At 40.3% G+C, this 21,380-nt stretch overlaps 1 protein-coding gene across 6 annotated transcripts in view; it reads left to right on the top strand.

Moving 5' to 3' along the window:
• Positions 1-21,380, top strand: part of Sap130 (Sin3A-associated protein 130) — an 88,779-nt gene that overhangs the window by 44,838 nt on the left and 22,561 nt on the right. For 5 of the 6 annotated variants that reach the window (XR_011715304.1, XM_071683259.1, XM_071683258.1 and 2 more), the window contains 8 exons: positions 1,912-2,124; positions 2,589-2,810; positions 3,274-3,389; positions 5,563-5,810; positions 8,154-8,296; positions 12,793-13,096; positions 13,928-14,025; positions 17,782-18,071. Coding sequence is in view for 5 of the 6 variants with exons in the window: in XM_071683259.1 (XP_071539360.1) it covers positions 1,912-2,124; positions 2,589-2,810; positions 3,274-3,389; positions 5,563-5,810; positions 8,154-8,296; positions 12,793-13,096; positions 13,928-14,025; positions 17,782-18,071 (1,634 nt within the window). In the remaining variant the exon portion in view is untranslated. The remainder of the gene's footprint in view (positions 1-1,911; positions 2,125-2,588; positions 2,811-3,273; positions 3,390-5,562; positions 5,811-8,153; positions 8,297-12,792; positions 13,097-13,927; positions 14,026-17,781; positions 18,072-21,380) is intronic. The other variant, XM_071683257.1, reaches the window with a different exon arrangement.

The raw sequence follows: 21,380 nt of genomic DNA, 5'->3' as shown, positions 1-21,380 counted from the left end.
GCCATTTCCTGCATTAGCGAGGTAGCGTTAAGAACAGAGGACTGGGCCTTAGAGGGAATATCCTCACCTGGCCCCCTTCTCTGTTCCTTCTTTTGGAAAATTAAAAAAAAACGAGAGGGGAGGATTTCCAGCCACCCGCTCCCCCCCCCCCCCTTTAGTCGCCTTCTACGACACGCAGGGAATATATATATATATATATATATATATATATATATATTTATATTTTTTTTTTTTTTTTTTTAATACTTTGTCGCTGTCTCCCGCGTTTGCGAGGTAGCGCAAGGAAACAGACGAAAGAAATGGCCCAACCCCCCCCCCCCCCCCATACACATGTATATACATACGTCCACACACGCAAATATACATACCTACACAGCTTTCCATGGTTTACCCCAGACGCTTCACATGCCTTGATTCAATCCACTGACAGCACGTCAACCCCGGTATACCACATCGCTCCAATTCACTCTATTCCTTGCCCTCCTTTCACCCTCCTGCATGTTCAGGCCCCGATCACACAAAATCTTTTTCACTCCATCTTTCCACCTCCAATTTGGTCTCCCTCTTCTCCTCGTTCCCTCCACCTCCGACACATATATCCTCTTGGTCAATCTTTCCTCACTCATTCTCTCCATGTGCTCAAACCACTTCAAAACACCCTCTTCTGCTCTCTCAACCACGCTCTTTTTATTTCCACACATCTCTCTTACCCTTACGTTACTCACTCGATCAAACCACCTCACACCACACATTGTCCTCAAACATCTCATTTCCAGCACATCCATCCTCCTGCACACAACTCTATCCATAGCCCACGCCTCGCAATCATACAACATTGTTGGAACCACTTTTCCTTCAAACATACCCATTTTTTCTTTCCGAGATAATGTTCTCGACTTCCACACATTCTTCAAAGCTCCCAGAATTTTCGCCCCCTCCCCCACCCTATGATCCACTTCCGCTTCCATGGTTCCATCCGCTGCCAGATCCACTCCCAGATATCTAAAACACTTCACTTCCTCCAGTTTTTCTCCATTCAAACTCACCTCCCAATTGACTTGACCCTCAACCCTACTGTACCTAATAACCTTGCTCTTATTCACATTTACTCTTAACTTTCTTCTTTCACACACTTTACCAAACTCAGTCACCAGCTTCTGCAGTTTCTCACATGAATCAGCCACCAGCGCTGTATCATCAGCGAACAACAACTGACTCACTTTCCAAGCTCTCTCATCCCCAACAGACTTTATACTTGCCCCTCTTTCCAAAACTCTTGCATTTACCTCCCTAACAACCCCATCCATAAACATTGATGGAGTGAAAAAGATTTTGTGTGATCGGGGCCTGAACATGCAGGAGGGTGAAAGGAGGGCAAGGAATAGAGTGAATTGGAGCGATGTGGTATACCGGGGTTGACGTGCTGTCAGTGGATTGAATCAAGGCATGTGAAGCGTCTGGGGTAAACCATGGAAAGCTGTGTAGGTATGTATATTTGCGTGTGTGGATGTATGTATATACATGTGTATGGGGGGCGGGGGTTGGGCCATTTCTTTCGTCTGTTTCCTTGCGCTACCTCGCAAACGCGGGAGACAGCGACAAAGTGTAAGAAAAAAAATATATATATATATATATATGTCTGTGTATGTATATGTATACTTTGAAATGTATAGGTATGTATATGTGCATGAGTGGACATGTATGTATATACATTTGTATGTGGGTGGGTTGGGCCATTCTTTTTTCTGTTTCCTTACACTACCTTGCTAACGCGGGAGACAGCGACAAAGTATAATAGATGAATAAATATTGTTTTTTAAAACCTGAGAAAACTGCAAGTTGCAATAAGGTACACAAGGCATGATTTTATTTTTTTATGAAAATTAAATGATTTTAATTTTTTATCTTCAGTACGAACACCAATAGCTGCCCATCAAACAAGTAAGCAGGGTGTTCAGGCACAGACCTTGACATTTCCTGATGGCCCCAAAGTAATCACACAGCCAGCACAAGGTCCACCCTTAGCCTTGGCCCAGATCCCAGGGCTGGGTGTTACAACTCAGAAGGCACAGGTCACTGCTCACACTGTGCAGCAGCAACATTCTGCCGGTGTTCAACACAGAGGTAAAAGATTGAGAACATACATAGTGTCATCAAATCAGTTTTTTGATATGTATGCCATTTACTGCTTTTAGAAGAGGTTAGGCTTGTGAATAGCATGGGCTTATATGTGTTTTGACTATATTGCCCATAGTTATAGGGTGGGTGGGTGGGTGAGCTGTACCTTTTACTGCTGTTACTTAACAGTTCCACCTCTTGTAAGACTTTTTTCTTCTAAGTACTGTTCACCTGGTTATAACTTATGGGGTGTTTTGGAGGAGAATCCTTAGAATGATACTTGAATGTTTATTCTGGAAAAGCAAGTTGTGCTTTGAGGTGGAAGTGTGAAGATGGAAGTTTTTCTTGTGTGACAAATGAACACAGTGTTCTCTGGAATGCTGCAAAGCTTTATCATTAGACTGACACAAGGAATCAATGATGATGAATTTGGGGAACAATTTGCAAAATGATTGATTTTTTATCACCAGGTGGTGGCGTTTTAGGTAGTGGTGTAGGCCGTGTAATGGGTGGAGCAGCAATCCCTGTTGCTAAGGTTGTCCCTCAGCAGGCCACTGTATCCTCCCAGGGACCTGTATCTGTAGCTACCACACCCAGAGCATCTCATGGACAAGTAAGGGCACAGTCCCCTGGCCAACCAAATGATGCTCAGCCTGCCCATACGAGTGTGTTTTTGCATCGTACTCATGCAGGTAAGGAGCTCACTAGATGCATGTACTTGAGTTGTATTCTTATAGATTCCTATCTCATCCACATATGTAATTATCAGTTTAGTTATTTCCAGCATTTATAGCAAGCAGTGTAATAAGTGTGGGATCCTCCTAAAGTAAACCAGTTGTCACACTTATATACATATTCAAGCAATGAGTCCTCTCCCAGAAATTTTTTTCATTAGTTAGGCTTTCTTCATAAGCAGAGAAGGCATCAACCTTGCTGCTCAGTGATATTATGCTGTGATTGCCCATCTTTTTAAGAACTATTTTCTTAAATGCACGATCAAAGTGATCCACCAGTTTAACAAAGTTGTCATCTAATAAAGCTAAGTGAACAGCTTTATGCACTTATAGTATGTGTGATGTCATTCGTTATGTTCAGTCGTGCACTGCTAAACCATATAGTGCAGAGAAATATTGATATAATTCATATGAATTGCAGGAGTTACAGTGACAAGTGGTGTAACAGTGGGTCAAGGGGAGAGAGTTGTAACAACTATGCCACAGTACAGTATCACATCACCATATTACTATGAACAAGGACAGAACACGTACCAGGTAAGTTTGAGTACATTTTTGTAAGGTATGTATACATACACATATTCTTGTTTTAGGTTGAGTAGATGTAGTGGAAAGAGTAGTAACATTTGCTATTTAGACAGAGAATAATGCATGGGCTTTGCCTTCTGAAGTACCTGTCATGTCACTTCTTAAAAGTGCGTGCAAGGGATTCAAGTGTTTTCAAAACTGTGGAAGGACACTATGAGTATGGGGCACTTCGTACGGATAGGTCAAATGTATAAACGTAAAGGTGAGTAATGTGGCGGTTGAGAGTATAATTGGTGTTCATGGAGTGTTCAGTATTGTGAATGGAAATGGTGAAAAGCTTGTGGATTTGGTGATTGGGAATACCAGGGAATACCAGGAATACCTGGTTTAAAAGAGAGATATACATAAGTATACGTATATTAGTAGGAGAGATGGTCAAAGGGCATTATTGGATTACGTGTTAATGTGCTGAGAGGGGTAGCAGGAGGGATGTCTGATTACTATCTTGTGAAGGCGAAGGTGAAGCTTTGTAGAGATTTAAAAAAAAAAAAAAAAAAATGTGGGGAGAAGAGAAGGGTGAGAGAGGGTGAGTTTGGAAAGGAGACTTGTGAGGAAGTACCAGGAGAGATTGAGTGTAGTGTGGCAAAAGGTGAGAGCAAATGACTTGAGGAGAGTGGATGAGGAATGGGATGCATTTAGAGAAGCAGTGATGGCATGTGCAAAAGATGCATGTGGCCTGAGAAAGATGGGAGGTAGGCAGATTAGAAACGGGTAGCGAGTGGTGGGACGAAGAAGTAAAGTTGTTAGTGAAAGAGAAAAGCGAGGTGTTTGGAAAGATGACTTGTGTGAGGAAGTACCAGGAGAGATTGAGTGTAGTGTGGCAAAAGGTGAGAGCAAATGACTTGAGGAGAGTGGGTGAGGAATGGGATGCTTTTAGAGGAGCAGTGATGGCATGTGCAAAAGATGCATGGGGCCTGAGAAAGATGGGAGGTAGGCAGATTAGAAAGGGTAGCGAGTGGTGGGACGAAGAAGTAAAGTTGTTAGTGAAAGAGAAAAGCGAGGTGTTTGGAAAGGAGACTTGTGTGAGGAAGTACCAGGAAAGATTGAGTGTAGTGTGGCAAAAGGTGAGAGCAAATGACTTGAGGAGAGTGGGTGAGGATGGGATGCATTTAAAGATGCAGTGATGACATGTGCAAAAGATGCATGTGGCCTGAGAAAGATGGGAGGTAGGCAGATTAGAAAGGGTAGCGAGTGGTGGGATGAAAAAGTAAAGTTGATAGTGAAAGAGAAAAGCGAGGTGTTTGGACAATACTTACAAGGAAGGAGAGCAAATGACTGGGATGTACAAAGGGAGTGGTAGGAGGTCAGGAGGAAGGTGCAAGGGTTGAAAAAGAGGGCAAATGAGAGCTGGAGTGGGAGAGTATCATTAAGCTTTAGGGAGAATAAAATGATGTTTTGGAAGGAGGTGAATAATGTGCTTAAGACAAGAGAGCAAATGGGAACATGGGGGAAGTAATAACAGGTAGTGATGGAGCGAGTATTTTGAAGGTTTGTTGAATGTGTTTGATGATAAGAGTGGCAGATGTAGGGTGTTTTGGTCAGGTTAGTGGGCGAATCAAGAGGGTCAGGGAGAATGCTTTGGTTAAGAGAGAAGAGGTAGTGAAAGCTTTGTGGAAGACAAAATCCGGCAAGGCAGAGGGTTTGTATGGTGTTGCAGTTGAATTTTTTCAGAAAGGGGGTGTTGATAAGGATATTCATTATATGTATGGATCATGGTGAAGTGCGTGAGGATTAGTGGAAAGTGTGCATGGTGCCATTGTACAAAGGCAAAGGCAGAGGGGATAAAAGTGAGTGTTCAAACTACAGATTTGTTGAGAATTCTTGGGAAATTATGTGGGAGGGCATTGATTGAGAGGGTGAAGGCATGTACGGAGCATCAGATTTGGGAAGAGCTGTTTGGTTTCAGAAGTGTTAGAGGATTTGTGGATCAGGTGTGTGCTTTAAAGAATGTGTGTGAGAAATACTTAGAAAAACAGATGGATTCGTATGTATCATCCCCCTTTTTGGGGGGGGGGTATGGTTTTGGTGTGTTTTTTGATGGCCCCTTGATTCTCAGTCCCTTGATATTTTGAAAGAACAGTTTTGAACCTTCTTAATGATACTACAACCTCTCATGGGACAGGTTGGTGGAACAACACTAGTGCCTCACACCTTGGGCTCTACCCACTACGTTCCTGCAACCATGCAAGGTGGAGGTCTGCGAGTAACAGCTGGGCCTTCCACTTCAAATGTGGTTAGTGGTTGTGGAGTAAATGGACCAGGACAAGTAGGGGATGTTCCTCCACCTCAGGGAACAGTACCAGTACCATCCATGAAGCCTAATTCATCCCCACGACCATCTATACTTAGGAAAAGACCAGAGAACGATGGGTAGGTTGGAATTGTGGTTTGTTGAATTTTTTTTCTTTTGAAATGTATTGATAGTATATACATCCTTACTTGAGAACAGTTTTAGCCATTATTATTGGATACAGAAAGGTTGCCACTCTCCATAATTACTAAACATAATCACTTGACATGCATGCTGTGCACCACAGTGTTTGTTCTCTTTTTTTGCTTTTATAGATGATACATTAAGTTCCAGATGATACATTGTGTTCCTCTGCTGTTAGCTAGACCACATAATTCCTGGTAGACTTATGCATCACATCACTATGTGGCCTTTGGGAACTCGAGGGTGGATCATTTTGATATGTTTGTATCCCTACACTGCAAAGTTTTGGAATTGTTTACTCTGTCATACCTTTCCTGACAGGTGTGAGTTGCCTCATTTAAAAAGGCAGCTTATCCACTGCCACAAAACTTTAAAGGAATTTTTTTTCTCTTATTCTGACCCACCTTTATTGTGGACCTTTGTCCATGATTGGAGCTTCAAGGAAAGAAATATCCTAGGTGTATGTGTGAGGTTTTATCATTGATTTTTTTATACCTGCTTTCAGTAAACATATCTGCAGGAAAATTTAAATTTGCAGAGAAACTGATTTATGACATCTGATATTTAGAGTTTTCCTCAAGGAGAAGTGTCTTTGTTGAAACTTTAATGGAACATTAACATGGCAAAGTGACTAACATTTTCCACACTGTGTTTAGTGAAGGATTTACATGCATTTGATGGTTGAAATCTCAGTTACTTCATTTTTAAAGGAAAACAGCATTATAAAGCTGTTACTTTTGTGGGATTTTGTATCCTCGTAGTTATGATTTTAGCAGTTTCACTGAATGAGAAACTTCCTTCAGCATACTGTAGCATTGTCAGTGGATGGAAAGAAGTAAAGTCTCTTCAAGGACCTTCTATTTTCACTTGTGTCCAAGAGTAAATCTTATACTAACTTCATTATGAAGCAAGTTTTTTGAATGCCACCATAAACAGATATTGTTTATTTGAGATGCTGAAAGAGAGGAGGTCTGCTGAAGTTAAGATGCCTGGCATGGCCATATGATATATAGGAAAGGTTGGCATGTTCTTCAAACTATAGCATGTGCCTAGTGATACAGAAATGTATTTTTAGTGAGATTCTAAATCTTTTGATGCATTTTTGCTTCCAGTACTTACACTGTTGTAAGCAGAGTGGATGACACATGTTTAAGTTATCTTTGCTCGGGTGTTAAAAGATCAAGCAGCATTCTGTATTTTTTTAGCACTTGGTAAATGCATTAAATATGTAACTTTCTAAGATAAATCCTTTTGGAGGACTGGACATTAAAGAAAAAGGAAATGGATTGTAAAGAAAAAGGAAATGGATTGAAATATGAGTCTCAAGGAAACATTGAAAAAATGAGGAAAATTTGGTACGCCTCACTTTTACTATACTTTCCTGCCCCAGGAATCCCTACTATGGAACTTCCACAACACACAAAAAAGCTAAACACATACATTGGGGAGAACCACAGGTCAAGAAGTGTGATGGTGTTATATGTCTGCATGAGGTGAGTGCAGGACCAATGACGAGTAGGGTTGAGTAAACTGAGGGCTGGATATGAGGGAAGACTGATTCAAGGCTTTCCATGCATGACAATTTGTCTATCTATGTCTCTGGCGCCTGTTCCAACTGGAACTCCGTCAAGGGGGTGGCCATGGTAGTAGAGTGTCCATAACTGTTGGACTCCATTGCTGCTTCTTAGCCTTTGATGCCTCACCTTTAACAGGCCACTGGCAGAGGGCAACTCTACTGCAGTGTTTGCAGAGGCTCCAACCTCCATAAATGACAAAAATCAGTTCTCATGTTGCCATCGTGAGAATAGGAAGTATGCAACTGAGGCTGTGTAGTACTTTACTCATCAGAGTTGCATATACATCGTAAGTGGCAAGAAATATGCTTTATTATATACAAGTTGCAATATAATCTTGAAAGACCCATCTTTGTAATGTATCCCCATTGTGCTTGCAATGGAATCTTTGGAAACCATTATCATCTCATTGCCATCTTAAGATAAATGCCCTTTCTACTCTTAATTGCCATGTTTCACCAATGATTGTAACCATTTATTCAGGATTTTAAAGCAGTATGTGGAAATCATTACACATTTTATGGAATTAATAGTTTTGTGAGAATTTAGCTTATATACTCAAGTGGCTTGTTCAGCAGACAAAAACCTACCTATAGTGGTAACAAGAAAGGAGGAACAATTAGTATTTTACCTAAAATTTTTGGACTTTTTATCCTATGGACAGAATACTTGTGAAATCCCAACTTTTTATTATTTTATCAACAGAACCCCTTTGAAAGCAACCAAAAACCTGACAGCTGCACTCTCCCTTCCAATGCCTTCACCACCATCTCCAAAACGACCAGATTCCAGGGGTAATGGCAATGCCTCATCAGGTTCCACAACAATTTCTGCCAATTCATCACCTGGTAAGCATTGAGCTGCAAAACATTTGTAAACTTTGGGTTGCAATCCTTGTGTTAATTCTTCCTAGTTTCTTTTGTGCTTTCTTTCTCTTTTTCATGTTAGCTAGGTACCATCAGAAACAGATTATTGGGCTTTAGAGGAAAATATTCTTTTTGCCTCTGCTCTGCAGGGTTTCAATGCATAATGGTTGACATTTCTTGATCTGAGGTTTATACTTTCACCATAACTCCAAAGCATTGATATTGTTAAGGATTTACAATAAGTCTTGCATGATTTTTTTTCCAAAAGTGCTATGAAATAAACGAAATGTAGGGTTGAGAATTTTGGTAATCACTGAAATGCATTTTCTGAAAAGAAAGAGCAGCAGGTTAACCACAAACTTAATATTAGGATGCCCTTGCCCTTTGCCTGCCTCTGTTTCTTTAAGATTAACTCTCCCAAAAGTTACATTCTAGTATGCACTTGATATACTCCATGGAAATTGGAAGAATGTTGTTGCTAGATTGATAGGATATGTATTACAATATGATGTAAATGCAAGAGTTTTGTAGGGTATGCAGTCTGTTGGGGATGAGAGGGCCTGGGAAGTGAGTCAGTTGTTCGCTGATAATACAGCACTGGTGGCTGATTTAGATGAGAAACTGCAGAAGTTGGTGACTGAGTTTGGAAAAGTGTGTGAAGTAGTGAGTAAATGTGGATAAGAGCAAGGTTATAAGGTTCAGCAGGGTTGAGGGATGAGTTAGTTTGTATGTAAGTTTGAATGGAGAAAAATTGGAGGAAGTAAAGAGTTTCAGATATCTGGGAGTGGACCTGGCTGTGAATGGAACCATGGAAGTGTTTCATAGGGTGAGGAAGGGGGCAAAAGTTCTGGATCGATGAAGACTGTTGAAAGAGAGTACCATCTCTTGGAGAGAAAAATTGGGCATGTTTGAAGGAATAGTCATTCCAACAGTATTATATGGTTGTGTGGCATGAGCTATAGATAGGGTTGTACGGAGGAGGGTGGATGTGTTGGAAATGAAAAGTTTGAGGACAATATGTGATGTGAGGTGGTTTGATTGAGTAAGTAATAAATGAAAGGGGAAGAGAAATGTGTGGTAATAAAAAAAGAGTGTGGTTGAGAGAGCAGAAGAGGGTGTGATGAAATGGTTTGGACATATGGAGAGAATGAGTGAGTAAAGGTTAACAAAGAGGATATATGTTTCAGAGGTGGAGGGAACAAGGAGAAGCGGGAGACCAAATTGGAGGGGGTAGGATGGAGTGAAAAAGATTTTAAGCAATTGGGGACTGAACATACAGGAGGGTGAGAGATGTGCAAGGGATAGAGTGAATTGGAACGATGTGGTATACTGGGGTCGACGTGCTATCAGTGGACTGTACCAGGGCTTGTGAAATGTTTGGGGTAAACCATGGAAAGGTCTGTGGGGCCTGGATATGGATAGGGAGCTGTGGTTTTGGGGCATTACATATGACAGCTAGAGACTGGGGGTGAATGAATGTGGCCTTTTTTGTCTGTTTTCCTGGCACTACCTCACTGAAGCTGGGGATAGCGATGCTGTTTCCTGTGGGGCAGGGTAGTGCCAGGAATGGATGAAGGCTAGCAAGTATGAATATGTACACGTGTATACATGTATATGTCTGTGTATGTGTATGTTAATGTATGTTTATCTGTATATGTTGATATGCATATCTTTGTATATGCACATGTATGGGCATTTATGTATATACATGTGTATATGGGTCACTCTCCATCTGTTTCCTAGTGTTACCTCCCTGATGCAAGAAACATCAATCAAGTATAATACTATATAATGATGATGTTAAGGTGATCTACTGGATAATTTATCAACCCTCAAGTCCATTTCCTTTGTCAGTTCTTGTAATCTATCTTTAGCAATTGATATACATAATCTGACTTTATTTCTTTGTGTCCTTTCTTTGTTATTGCATTTTGCTTGGGGGAATTTCTTCAGTCAAGTATGTAATTATCTGTTTGTACTACATGGGGAAGGAGTTTGTAACATTTTTGGGCCTCCCCTCTTGAATGTTTTCTTATCATACAATTTCTTTAATTTTTGTATATTGTTAACATTAGCTTTGTCTTAAGTCATTTTTTTCCATTCATCCTCCAATTTTACTCTGTAAGAGTACTTCCTCATAGTAGGTAGTAATTGGTAGACAGCCAGTGGCCAGGGGCATTATATTACCAGTACTTCCCATCTGCGTATCAGGCTGGTGAGTGACATCTGTTTAGTGAGCCACCACTTTAGTGGTTGTCAAGTTGCACTCCTCTGACCCAGGTAGCTGTCTTTTCTTTTTGCCTCATTAACATTTGTGAACAACAAACATACAATCTCTCCTTGTCATATGTGACACTTGACCACTTAACTCACGCAGCACATCCTTCATACCTTCAGATTTTCCCACTATGAGCACTGTGCATTATCCCTGCCTTTTGGCAAAATGGTAGGAGCAGTAGACAGAAGTAGTAGGTAGGAACATTTAGGCAGGATTATTAGGTAGAAGTAGTAGGTAGGAGCATTAGATAGAAGTAGTCATTAGGAACATTAGGTAGGTTCCCCTGCAAACACTGCAATAGACTTGCCTTCTGCCATTGGCTTGTTAAGGGTGAGGCATTGAAGGCTAAACAATGGCACTGAAGTTCTTTAGCTATGGGGACTGTTGCTGTGGCTGCCTCTTTGAGGAAGTTCTAATTGGAACAGGTGCCAGAGATACAGATAGACAGTACTTCCTCATATATTTTTAAAGAAATTTCATACTTAATTTCAAGGTTTGTCCTCAGGTTGTTTTATCCCAACGTCTCATGAAGAACTGTTCACTTAAAGGTTGTGATCAGATTACCCTTCTTTCTTTCTTCCAAGGTGGACATTTCAAGGCCAATAGGCTTTCTCTGTAAGCTAGCTGCCTTAATTTTGGTATCAACTTTGTTGCAGTCCTCTGGACCTTCTCTGTCAGCTCTTGTTTCTTTAGGTGCAGTGACCACACTTAAGAAGCCTTATGTATGATATGAGCAGCTAGCTGGACATGCTAAAGTCTCTTTTATTGGTTATAATAATCTTAACCAAATAATATTTCTCTCATGATTGTAAAATAATCTGGAAAGATAATCAATTATGATTTATTAAGTTCTTGTCAGTCATTAATGTTGATAGTGAAGACCTGCAGCTCTAAGACTGGGCTCTGTAAGATGCCATTTGTTATATTAGCTATTTTAAAAGACACCAAAATATCTTTTAGTCTATCCTGCTGAGCTAATTTTCAGTCTTAAGGAATTTTTGTAACACCTACCTCATAATACAGATTTTCTATCAGCCACCTTTGGGGAACAGTATCAGATGGTTATCCGTGTTAAGGAAGAAATTATGTACTTCTGTATTAAATGTTTAGATTGAACTTCATGGATAGATGATATAGAGAGTATCTTACTAAAGGAGACCTTACTTTCCTCATTAATGGTTCTCTTTACACAGAAATGATACTCTTCATTTCCATTTAACGTGTCAGACTTGCAATATTTTCTTGGCTTGTAGCAATTGATTTGAGCACTTAGGATACTTCTTTTTTCATTATTGATTATGATTCGAAGAGGAGAGCCTGATATATTTAAACCTTTTGGTGCATTTTTAAGATTATTACTTTTTCCTAGGAATTAAGAATGATTCATTACTACTTTAGGAAGAATATATATCAAATTTGCCAATCCTAATCGTGGGCTCTGTGGCGCAACAGTTGGCACCATAGACCTGGTGAGTCCTTAAAAAAGGTGCACATCTGCCCACAGTGATCACTAGCAGTTTACTGAGGCCTCCAGACAGCTCCAGTGACACATTCTTTGTTTAGGTTACCATCTATGGCCATCTAGTACAGCCTACAATGCATGCAGAATTCAGTTTGTGGTAGGAACATTCCTTGTGTAAGTTGACACCAGTGGTACCCAGCTACATAAGTATAGATTGACACCATCAGCCTTGAAAGGGTTTAAAGAAGTAAACTAACATATTGCATGTTTTGTGCATTGTTGTCAGGTTTGTGAAAAACTTGATTTGAAAAGCTTTTAAAGAAGAATTTGCAGCCACTCTTATCTCTCAATGAAGCTTATTCATGTGAAGATTAATGTAATGCATGTTGGTTGTAGTTATGCTTGTGGGTTAGTTTTAATTTATTAATGTAGCAATTAATTTTCAGCTTTACTGTGATTAACTCATTAATAATTTTGCTTGCTTCTTTAATAGAGCAATTTTGTTATCTAATATTGCTTGTTTCTTCAATAGAGCAATTTTTTTTATTTTCAGAGGTTTCTTACTGACTGTGTTATTTTTCGTTGCTTTGCTTTGCTTTGCCTCATGCATTTATTCATCAAGGTGAAATGTCATTTATTTGATGTTTCATCTCGTTTTGTATGTTTTACATTTTGTGGTATGTGCGTGTTTGTTTTTTGATGTGGGATACTAACCATCACTATTTTTGTGCTCTTAAGACTCTTCCTTATCAGGGCTTCAAATAGAAGAACTAGACAGCAACACTGCATCGGGTGGTGGCAGTGGCACACGCACCCCTCCAGGCATCAAACAAGAACCACCAGAGGATGCAACTGTTGTGCTCCCTAGACCACCATCTCTGTCTATCACTGCTTCTGATAGTTCTGGTAGTTTAACAGCTACTATCACCACGACTACACTCACAGTGCCCCAGCCACACCTCACGGTCACTGGTTTACATGGATCTGCTCAAATTGTAGCGGATGGGCTGTCGCCAAGAAAAAAGCCAAGGAAACAACAGCTGTGAGTGACATTGATTTTAGAGTCAATACACAACAGTAATGATTTTCTCATATTAAATTTACAGCAAATCCACTAAAAGAATGTGAAATTTTTCTGCTTGAACCTGTTATCTCGGACAATTTTCTACCTTGTTTCTGTGTAGTGGTTTAATTTTAACAACTTGGTACTTTTTACTTGTTTTTGAAACTCTTTCAAAAAAAAAGAAATTGGATTTAAGCTGCAACAAAAGGCAAAGAAAACTTAATTAGAAAGTTTCATTTTTTTGTTAGCATACAAGTTATAAAGAACTTTTCAGATTGTGGAACTAATACTTTTTCACTCATATATTTATCTGAGTAATGACAACTGATATATGTATGAAAGGCTTCGACAAAGGTCAGGAATGAGAGAATCTTTGTCCATGGCCATAGTTTGCTTGCAGTTTGTTAAGAGCCTCTTGTTTATACATTCAGCATCAAAAGTTTTCTGTGTAGTATGTGGTAATTCCACTCAAAAAGATCACAGACCTTGCCTGCCCAAACACTAAAGAAAAACTATAAGTCCCCTCCCTTCCCACACATTCTGTCTTCATTAAGGAGTTATTATGTGAACTGTTTTAATTAGACTTCTTTAGACTTTGCAAGTAGTATGCTTTTATGTCACATATATTGCATCCTTTGAATTAGGAAAATTGTTAAGACTTACGTGATTAGACATTTGAAATATCCTCTGGATTTTGTGGTTTTTGGAACAAAATTTCTCTGTATCTTCTATATCTTGTTCTTGAGGGGTTCAAGATTAGTTGTCTTTACAAAATGGATGTACTGTATTACATTATTTATATACTTACAGCATGGGTAATGAACTCCAGGAAGCCCGTTCTAGTGAGGATGATTTAGACCATCCACCACTCAAGAAAAACAAACGTGATTTGACAGAAGATAGTCATGGTTAGTTTTGTAAATAAATTCTTGCAGCAATAGAGGACTTGGCTTTTTTTGTTGATTAAATGTTTGGTGGGTAGTGGATGAAGTGGAGCCTGTTGCTTGCAACAGATTGTTAAAAAAAGAAATGTTTGCTCTGAAGCCCCTTATTTGACAACTCTTTTATCAAATTGCTCACATAGGTGTATGTGTGTTTGCATTTTTGTGTATATATGTATGTTGGTGTGCATAAGGCATGTGTGTGAGTAGGTAGAGAGGAAGGTGGTGGTTTACCAAATTTTGTTCTGTGCTGTCTGCTCGTTTGGTTCCTTCAGACTGAAATGCTCAAGTCAAGATGTACCTTGAGTTATAATAAGCTAGACTGTGCCATGTTGATGTATATCTCAGGCCTTTAGCACAAAAGGAAGAGGGGGAACATGTTGGAATTGAAGTGGTTGAGGACTGTAAGTGTATGAGGTGAGAGATATGACCATGTTGTTCTGAAAATGTGTGGACATATGGTGAAGATAAGCGAAGAGAGCCTGACTAAGAGGTTCTTCATTTCAGAATAAGTATGAGGAAGAGGAAGGGGAGACCAAGGATGAGATGGGAGAATTGAATGAATTAGGCTTGTGGTATCTGAGTAGAGCATTCAGGGGGATGAGAGGCATGCATGGGATAGGATGGATTGGATTGATGTTGTAAATGAGGGCAGTGTGCTGTGAACTGGCTGAAACTAGTCATATGAAGCAGTCAAGGCATACCATAAAATGGTTTGTGGTGCTATGATGTCAATAATAGGCTCTGGTTGTTGTACATTACACCCAAAAGCTGGAAAGTGGATGGGTACAGATGAGACCAATGTCTGTTATATCCTGCTACTACTTCGAAGGAGAAGCAGTCTGGTAGAAAAGGTATATGTATATTTTTCTTTTCTTTTATACTTTGTTCACAATTTATGCATTAGCAAGGTAGTTCCAGGCACAGACGAAGAAAAGGTCTCATTCATGTATATCCATTCTCAGCCATGTAATGCATCAAAACCACAGCACCTATCCATGACCAGGCCAGCAGACATTTCCATGGTTATCCCAGACTGCTTCATATGTCTTGGTTCAGGCAGTTGACACCGCATCACCAGGGCTTGGATGTGGATGGGGCATGTGGTTTTCGTGCATTAATCTTGACAACTAGGGAATGGATGTGAGCAAATGAGGCCATATCTTTGTCTGTACTTGACACTACCCTGCTAACCCAGAAAAGGGAGAACAAGAATGAAAAAAATCTTAATTATATTTATATTACATATTATATTATACATTTATGGATGGGGTTGTTAGGGAGGTGAATGCAAAGAGTTTTGGAAGGAGGGGCAAGTATGCAATCTGTTGTGGATGAGAGAGCTTGGGAAGTGAGTCAGTTGTTGTTCGCTGATGATACAGCGCTGGTGGCTGATTCAGGTGAGAAACTGCAGAAGCTGGTGACTGAGTTTGGCAAAGTGTGTGAAAGAAGAAAGCTGAGAGTAAATGTGAATAAGAGCAAGGTTATTATGTACAGTAGGGTTGAGGGACAAGTCAGTTGGGAGGTAAGTTTGAATGGAGAAAAACTGGAGGAAGTGAAGTGTTTTAGATATCTGGGAGTGGATTTGGCAGCAGATGGAACCATGGAAGCAGAAGTGAATCATAGGGTGGGGAAGGGGGCGAAAGTTCTGGGAATGTTGAAAAATGTGTGGAAGTCGAGAACGTTACCTTGGAGAGCAAAACTGGGTATGTTTGAAGCAATAGTGATTCCAACAATGTTGTATGGCTGCGGCGTAGGCTAGAGATAGAGATGTGCAGAGGAGGGTGGATGTGCTGGAAATGAGATGTTTGAGGACAATATGTGGTGTGAGGTGGTTTGATCGAGTAAGTAATGAAAGGGTAAGAGAGATGTGTGGTAATAAAAAGAATGTGGTTGAGAGAGCAGAAGAGGGTGTTTTGATATGGTTTGGTCACATGGAGAGAATGAGTGAGGAAAGATTGACAAAGAGGATATATGTGTCAGAGGTGGAGGGAACAAGTAGAAGTGGGAGACCAAAATGGAGGTGGAAAGATAGAGTGAAAAAGATTTTGAGTGATCGGGGCCTGAACATGCTGGAGGGTGAAAGGAGTGCAAGGAATAGAGTGAATTGGAACGATGTGGTATACCGGGGTGGACGTGCTGTCAATGGATTGAACCAGGGCATGTGAAGCGTCTGGGGTAAACCATGGAAAGTTTTGTGAGGCCTGGATGTGGAAAGGGAGCTGTGATTTCGGTGCATTATACATGACAGCTAGAGACTGAGTGTCAACGAAAATGGCCTTTGTTCTCTTTTCCTAGCACTACCCCATGCATAAGGGGGGTTTTCATTTCATGTCTAGTGGGGTGGCGACGGGAATGAATGAGGGCAGACAGTACGAATTATGTACATGTATATATATGTATATGTCTATGTGTGTATATATATACGTAAACGTTGAGATGTATAGGTATGTATATGTGCTGTGTGTGGACGTGTATGTATATACATGTGTATGTGGGTGGGTTGGGCCATTCTTTCGTATGTTTCCTTGCGTTACCTCACTAATGCGGAAGACAGCGACAAAGTATAATGAAAAATTGTTATACTTAGTCGCTGTCTCGCAAGTTAGGTAGCATAAGGAAACAGACGAAAGAATGGCCCAACCCACCCATATATACATGTATATACATAAATGCCCACACATGGACATACACATACCTATACATTTCAACGTATGCATACATTCACATATATACACTTGTACATATCCATGCTTGCTGCCTTCATCCATTCCTGTCCCCACCCTGCCACACATGAAATGGCACCCCCCCTCCCCCAGCACATGCACAAGGTAGCGCTAGGAGCTAGGAAAAGAAAACAAAGGCCTCTTTCGTTCACACTCAGTCTCTAGCTGTAACGTGTAATGCCCTGAAACCACAGCTCCCTTTCCATATCCAGGCCCCACTAAACTTTCCATGGTTTACCCCAGATGCTTCACATAGTCTGGTTCAATCCATTGATAGCACATCGACCCCGGTATACCACATCGTTCCAAATTCTTTCTATTCCTTGCACGCCTTTCACCCTCCTGTATGTTCAGGCCCTGATCGCTCAAAATCTTTTTCACTCGATCCTTCCACCTCCAGTTTGTTCTCCCTCTTCTCGTTTCCTCCACCTCTGACACATATATTCTCTTAGTCAATCTTTTCCTCACTCATTCTCTCCATGTGACCAAACCATTTCAATACACCCTCTTCTACTCTCTCAACCACACTCTTTATTACCACACATCTCTTACCCTTTCATTACTTAATCAAACCATCTCACACCACATATTGTCCTTAAACATTTCATTTCCCACACATCCACCCTCCTCTGCACAACCCTATCTATAGCCCATGCCTTGCAACCATCTAACATTGTTGGAACCACTGTTCCTTCAAACATGCCTATTTTTGCTTTCCAAGATAACGTTCTCGCCTTCCACACATTCTTCAACGCTCCTAGATCCTTCGCTCCCTCCCCCACCCTGTGACTCACTTCCACTTCCATGGTTCCATTGGCTGCTAACTCCACTCCCAGATATATAAAACACTTCACTTTTTTGTATGCAGATGCCATTTTCCACATTATCATGGTATTGCCAGGAACAGATGAAGAAATAGCTTTTTTTGCTCACATCTTGCATAACTTATTTATTTGTTTATTTTTTCATTCCACTTATATATGTACTTTTCCTCCAGATTTGGAAGGAAGTGATGATGAAGGTGGTGGTGGTTGGTCAGAACCGGGTGGGGGCAGCAGTGGTGGAAGTTGTGGTGGAGGAGGTGGGGGCAGTAATACCGTTAATACCACAGTGATACTTACCAACCGACCCACAATGTCTTTATTAAGTAGTTTTCGCCAGACCTGGAAACCTCGACATAACCACTTCGTTAGACACACAGATGTGAAACCAAAGGATGAGAAAAGATTGACAGTTAATGAGATTGCAAACCAGAAGATGGCTCTTCAGCGTGTTAATGGTTGGAAGGTAAGAAGTTTAGTAAAAGAATTGTTTGCTGCATTTAAGTGGATACAAATAATAAGATTTTATAGTATTTGATTATTATATTATATTTTATATTATTTTCATTGTATGTATGGCTCATGGTGAAGTGCCTGAGGATTGGCAGAATGAATGCATAGTGCCATTGTACAAAGGCAAAGGGTATAAAGGTGAGTGTTTAAATTACAGAGGTGTAAGTTTGTCGAGTATTCCTGGGAAATTATATGGGAGGGTATTTATTGAGAGGGTGAAGGCATGTATAGAGCATTAGATTGGAGAAGAGCATTGTTGTTTCAGAAGTGGAAGAGGATGTGTGGATCAGGTGTTGGTTTGGAAGAATGTATGTGAGAAATACTTGGAAAAGCAGATAGATTTGTATGTAGCATTTATGGACCTGGAGAAGGCATATGATAAGAGTTGATAGGGATGCTCTGTGTAGTTTATATTAAGTATTAAGAGTATATGGTGTGGGAGGCAAGTTGCTAGAAGCAATTGAAAGTTTTTATCGAGGATGTAAGGCATGTGTATGAATAGGAGGAGAGAAAAGTGATTGGTTCCCAGTGCATGGCAGTTTGCGGCAGGGGTGCGTGATGTCTCCATGGTTGTTTAATTTGTTTATGGATGGGGTTGTTAGTGAGGTATAATTTGTTTATGGATGGGGTTGTTAGTGAGGTGAATGCAAGAGTTTTGGAAAGGGGGGCAAGTATGCAGTCTGTTGTGGATGAAAGGGCTTGGGAAGTGAGTCAGTTGTTGTTCGCTTATAACACAGTGCTGATGGCTGATTCGGGTGAGAAACTGCAGAAGCTGGTGACTGAGTTTGGTAAAGTGTGTGAAAGAAGAAAGCTGAGAGTAAATGTGAATAAGAGCAAGGTTATTAGTTACAGTTGGGTAGAGGGACAAGTCAGTTGGGAGGTAAGTTTGAATGGAGAAAAACTGGAGGAAGTGAAGTGTTTTAGATATCTGGGAGTGGATTTGGCAGCAGATGGAACCATGGAAGCGGAAGTGAGTCACAAGGTGGGGGAGGGGGCGAAAGTTCTGTGAGTGTTGTAAAATGTGTGGAAGGCGAGAACAGTATTTTGGAAAGCAAAACTGGGTATGTTTGAAGGAATAATGGTTCCAACAGTGTTATGTGGTTGCGAGGCTTGGGCTGTAGATAGGGTTGTGTGGATGTGTTGGAAATGAGATGTTTGAGGACAATATGTGGTGTGAGGTGGTTTGATTGAGTAGGTAATGAAAGGGTAAGAGAGAGGTGTGGTAATAAAAACAGTGTAGTTGAGGGAGTAGAAGAGGGTGTTTGGTCACATGGAGAGAATGAGTGAGGAAAGATTGACAAAGAGGATATATGTGTCAGAGTTGGAGAGAAAGAGAAGTGGGAGACCAAATTGGAGGTGACCTTTGTTGTCTTTTCCTAGTAGTGCTACCTCGCGTGCGTGCAGGGGGAGGGGGTGTCAATTCACGTGTGGTGGGGTGGCGACAGGAATGAATAAAGGCAGCAAGTATGAATTATGTACATGTGTATATATGTATATGTCTGTGTATGTATATACATGTATACATTGAAATGTATAGGTATGTATATGTGCATGTGTGGATGTGTATGTATATACATGTGTATGTGGGTGGGTTGGGCCATTCTTTTGTCTGTTTCCTTGCATTACCTCGCTGATGCGGGAGACAGCGACAAAGTATAATAAAAAAAAAATGAAAAATAATCTCTGATATGTGAGGTCATGATCCTGATGATAATTTTGGTCTTATCTGAGGAGTATATTCTTATGGATTAAGGCTTAAGGATAACCTTATATATGGATAGTGATATTTAAGGTGATCTGTAATTTGTCAAAGTGATTATTAGGCACTAAGAATGACTTGTGTGCCAGGTTTTTCCTTTCCATGATTAAGTGCAATTATCCTGAAAATTTATCATAACATTCAAGATCTTTGTATATCATATATTTCACCTTAGATATTCAGGTTTTGAACAAGTATAGGATCTCCATATTAGTCACTATGATTAGAAACTAGTTATGATTATCCATACATTAGTCATCTTCCCATCAACCCATTTGTCTGTCAGTTTATCATAATATTAGGTTTCTGAGCATGTAACACATTTTGATTACACTTGAAATTTGAATGTTTTTGAAGGATTAGCATAAATCAAAGGTTGCTTTTGTTATGTTAGGTAGTAGGCTGCCAATGACCAGGGAGGTATATTAGTGACATCTGAGTAAGCCAGTACTTTGGTTGTCAAGTTGCACTCCTCTGACCCAGGTAGCTGTGTTCTTCCTCACTAACATGTGGAGTACTGGCATTCTGTCCACAAACATGCCATTTCTCCTTGTCATATTAATGCTTGACAACACTTAAATCATGCAGCTCTTTCTCTGTAACTCTAAATTTTGCTGTGGTGAGTACTATGTGCCAGCCATGCCTTTTGGCAAAGTGTTAGGAGCGGTAGATAGAAGTAGAAGGAAGGAAAATTTAGGCAGGATCATTTGGTAAAAATATTAGGTAGAAGTAGTAGTTAAGAGCACTTGATAGAAGTAGTCATTAGGAACACGAGGTAGGATCCTCTGCAAACACTGTGCTAGATTTGCCCTCTGCTGGTCGCCTGTTAAGGGTGAGGCACCATAGGATAAGAAGCGGCACTGGAGTTCTTTAGTTATGGGGACTCTTATTGCTGTTTCATATGATTTAGCTGCCTATCCTGGATATGATGGAGGAAAACCTTAAATAAAAAGGTGTTAGTGTGGGAGTCTGTATGGGAAGTGTTGCTATGATGTGGAACCATGTTGTTTGGCTGTGGTTTTCTATTAGCTGTCTTGCTTGTGTAGACAGGAAGTGCACTTTTAATAATTTCTTAAGGCCCTGCAAGTGAAGTTTAAGGGTACCCTGTAGTAATTGTTTTTCTGTCCACCCATCAGCTCATTCATCCAGCCATAAATTAGTGTCTTATGTTGAGGTGAAAAGATCAAAGGTCAAGTTCACTGCTGCACTTGTAAATTGTGTTTCTGCACTGTAACCACAATTCTGTTGGATTGATTTCATAAGACTTGGCATATGAATTTGTTTTAGGGCCAGGTGGGTCTCAAATGATTATTAGGTCAAAAGAATAAGGTCAGTTCCATACTTGTTTGACTTGATACTTTTGTGGTCATTATGTACCACCTAATTTACCACCACTTGTGCCATCATGTGTGCTGTCATTGTCATTGCCTTCACTATTCCCCTTGCCACCATTTCGTATATCATGTATGCAATCACCTGTAACTCCACCTCCAACATCACCCA

This window comes from Panulirus ornatus, chromosome 36 (assembly GCF_036320965.1).
Source record: "Panulirus ornatus isolate Po-2019 chromosome 36, ASM3632096v1, whole genome shotgun sequence".
NCBI lineage: Eukaryota > Metazoa > Arthropoda > Malacostraca > Decapoda > Palinuridae > Panulirus > Panulirus ornatus.
Note: the sequence above shows the minus strand (reverse complement) of the source record. Positions and strands in the feature narration are given on the sequence as shown.